The following is a 2,595-nucleotide window of genomic DNA, read 5'->3' on the forward strand; positions in this document are numbered from 1 at the left end:
CTGGCAGCAGTTGGGCTGGCAGCAGCTGGTCTGGCAGCAGCTGGGCTGGCAGCAGTTGGGCCGGCAGCAGCTGGAGCCACAGTTCCCGCTGGTGGAACAGGTGGGAAATCCACAGAAGCTAGTGGAGCAGCAGGCCATGGTGTCAGGAGCTGGGCTGAGAGTTGGGTTGCTTAGAGGTGTTTTGGTGGTAAGGTCTATGTCAGGCCTTTTATATATTTGAGCCAGCTTCTATTTATAAAAATGTTGACATATCTTCCTTGTTTTTGTTTTAAATTTGTTCCTCATTGGACCTCTGATTGGCTTACATTGAAATACTTATGACCTATTATGAGCAGCAGTTTAGAAATTGGTTTGTTTTGTAGTTTCATTTGGACTGCTCATGTTGGTCCTTTGCTCTTTGGAATACATTTGTGGTTTTCCATGTTCAAAGAGTCCTTCCATTTTAGCCCTTGCCAACGCCCTCATTTTGTAGAGGTGGTTATTCCACGTGACGTTTTGTCCATATCTCTAAGATAATTGTGCTCTTAGTTTAAACTATTATTTTTTTCTTCTGACTATATAGACTGAATTCTTTTGCATTTAGGATATCAGAACATCCACTGAACTGAAAAGAGTACTCTTTGTGTATAATTCAAAGCTTCCTACTGGGGTACCTGGGTGGCTCAGTTGGTTAAGCATCCGACTCTTGATTTCAATTCAGGTCATGATCTCACGATTCGTGAAATCAAACCCCATGTTGGGGCTCTGCGCTGACAGTGTGAAGCCTACTTGGGATCCTCTCTCTCCCTCTCTCTGCACCTTCTTGCTTTTGCGTGTGCATGCTCTCTCTGTCTCTGTCTCTCTCTCTCTCTCAAGTAAATAAACATTAAAAAAACTTCAAACTAATTTACTCCAACATAAAGTCAAATGACTACTATAGTTCCTTTGATTTCAATCAATTTGAAATGTGTAACTATTATTCATATTCTAGGCCAGAAATCTTTTCTTGTGAACAAGTGACGTAGTATATATAAAGATAGCAGAGTGCTAAGCGTCAGGTAGGACTTTAATAAATGCTTACTAAATCTGATTTTGAATGGGTGGAGTAAAAGACATGATTCATGGATGCATGTACCACTTATAAATGATTTAATAGAACTTTCAAGGTGTAGTGCCTCTCGTGGAGGAGTCCTTATTATTGTCAAAAGACATTAGGAAGTGCTGAAATATTTTTCTGTGTTTAATAGTTGAACCAAGTCTCAGGGAAAAACATCTGGGAGTTGTGACATTTTGAAGGACATTCTTCCTTGAAACGCATAATCTTGTGTTTGATCTATCATTGCTACCAATTAAATGATAGAGGTAAGTGCTGGCAGCTTATAAAAAACTTGGAAAATATTTTTCTTAAAGTATCCTATATTTTGTCCTATTGTATTTTGTATTGCACTGAAATACTTAATAAGGAGTTAAAAAATTAAAAGATTTTTTTTTTTTTTTTGCTCTAGATTTGTCTTAAGTTTCCAAGAGAACATCTTTCAAACTGGGTTGCAAAGTACAACCTAAATAGTTGTTTGAGATTTCTAATACATGTGTCTGACAAACGATGTTGGTAGAACTCACGGGGTATCTCCCAGGCTGTTTGTTCTATCCTTGTTTAGGTCAGAGATACACTTTCTATGTACTTCCAGTAAAGTGTTGGGAGTTGAAACTTGGAGGGCAATTTGGAGACCAGTGGGAAGAATATAATAGCCTAAGACATAGGAATTAAGCCTAAATGCTCTTGGAAAACAGTATCTAATAGATAGTATCTGGTAGATATTTTACAATCTATTTAATAAGTAATATAATCTCTAGATATTAGCTACACATGAAGGAGAACATCTAGTATATAAACTGGAGGGGGATTAAAATGGTAGAGCTACATGTAGGTAGAAATCCCATAGATTTGATCAACCTGAAAATTTTAGCCAAAAGTTGCTTTACTGGTTTAGACCTAATTATTACAGGTTAGAGCATTTAACTATTTGAATAACTGTAAAGATTATTTAATGCATGGAGCATTTTGTTAACTGATGGATTCAAGCATAGTGTAATTAGTATTCAGCTGTCTGGTTTAGACCTCATGTGTATGCTTTAGGATTATTATAAAAATGCAAATCCACTCTCCTTGAATTCCAGCTAAAGATGGACAAGCTTAGAGGTAGAAGAAAGAAAATAACCCAGTTTGCTTTACACATTTAAACATTTTATTTGAAATTAACAGGGGATATTCAAGGAGAAAGCCGGTCTAAAACGTGGGGATCAAGAGATAGGGAGGAGACCAGAGATGTCACTGAAATGAAGTGACCCTGGAGCCTTCTCAAGCAAGGCAGGATATCTAGATACTCTGATTGATACATGTTTTCAGTGTGCTAATTCAGCACATCCAAGAGGGTCCTGACTAAACTCATTTCTGAGCGGCTTGGAAACATCATGGTACTTAGCATGGGAGTAAAATTGAACACTTCTTCTGAGATCAGAGCGGTTTGCTTAGTTTCCCCTTTCATTCTTAATCAGCAACCCTGCTTTTAACAGGTGGACTGGCAGGAGGTGGGCTCACAGCAGGTGGGCTGGCAG

General features: G+C 38.3%; 1 protein-coding gene and 1 long non-coding RNA gene across 3 annotated transcripts in view; one reads left to right on the forward strand and one right to left on the reverse strand.

The window, feature by feature from the left end:
- The window catches only part of LOC121044971 (uncharacterized), a 77,251-nt gene that overhangs the window by 42,151 nt on the left and 32,505 nt on the right, over nucleotides 1–2,595 (forward strand). The window lies entirely within an intron of this gene.
- Nucleotides 1–2,595, reverse strand: part of LOC121044969 (keratin-associated protein 9-3-like) — a 3,746-nt gene that overhangs the window by 942 nt on the left and 209 nt on the right. Inside the window, exon 2 of the mRNA XM_040497497.1 lies at nucleotides 1–123. This exon is cut by the window's left edge and continues 942 nt beyond it. Within this exon, the coding sequence (XP_040353431.1) occupies nucleotides 1–123 (123 nt within the window). The remainder of the gene's footprint in view (nucleotides 124–2,595) is intronic.

The sequence above is a fragment of the Herpailurus yagouaroundi genome, unplaced genomic scaffold (genome assembly GCF_014898765.1).
Source record: "Herpailurus yagouaroundi ecotype Mexico unplaced genomic scaffold, PumYag 189, whole genome shotgun sequence".
NCBI classification, from domain to species: domain Eukaryota; kingdom Metazoa; phylum Chordata; class Mammalia; order Carnivora; family Felidae; genus Herpailurus; species Herpailurus yagouaroundi.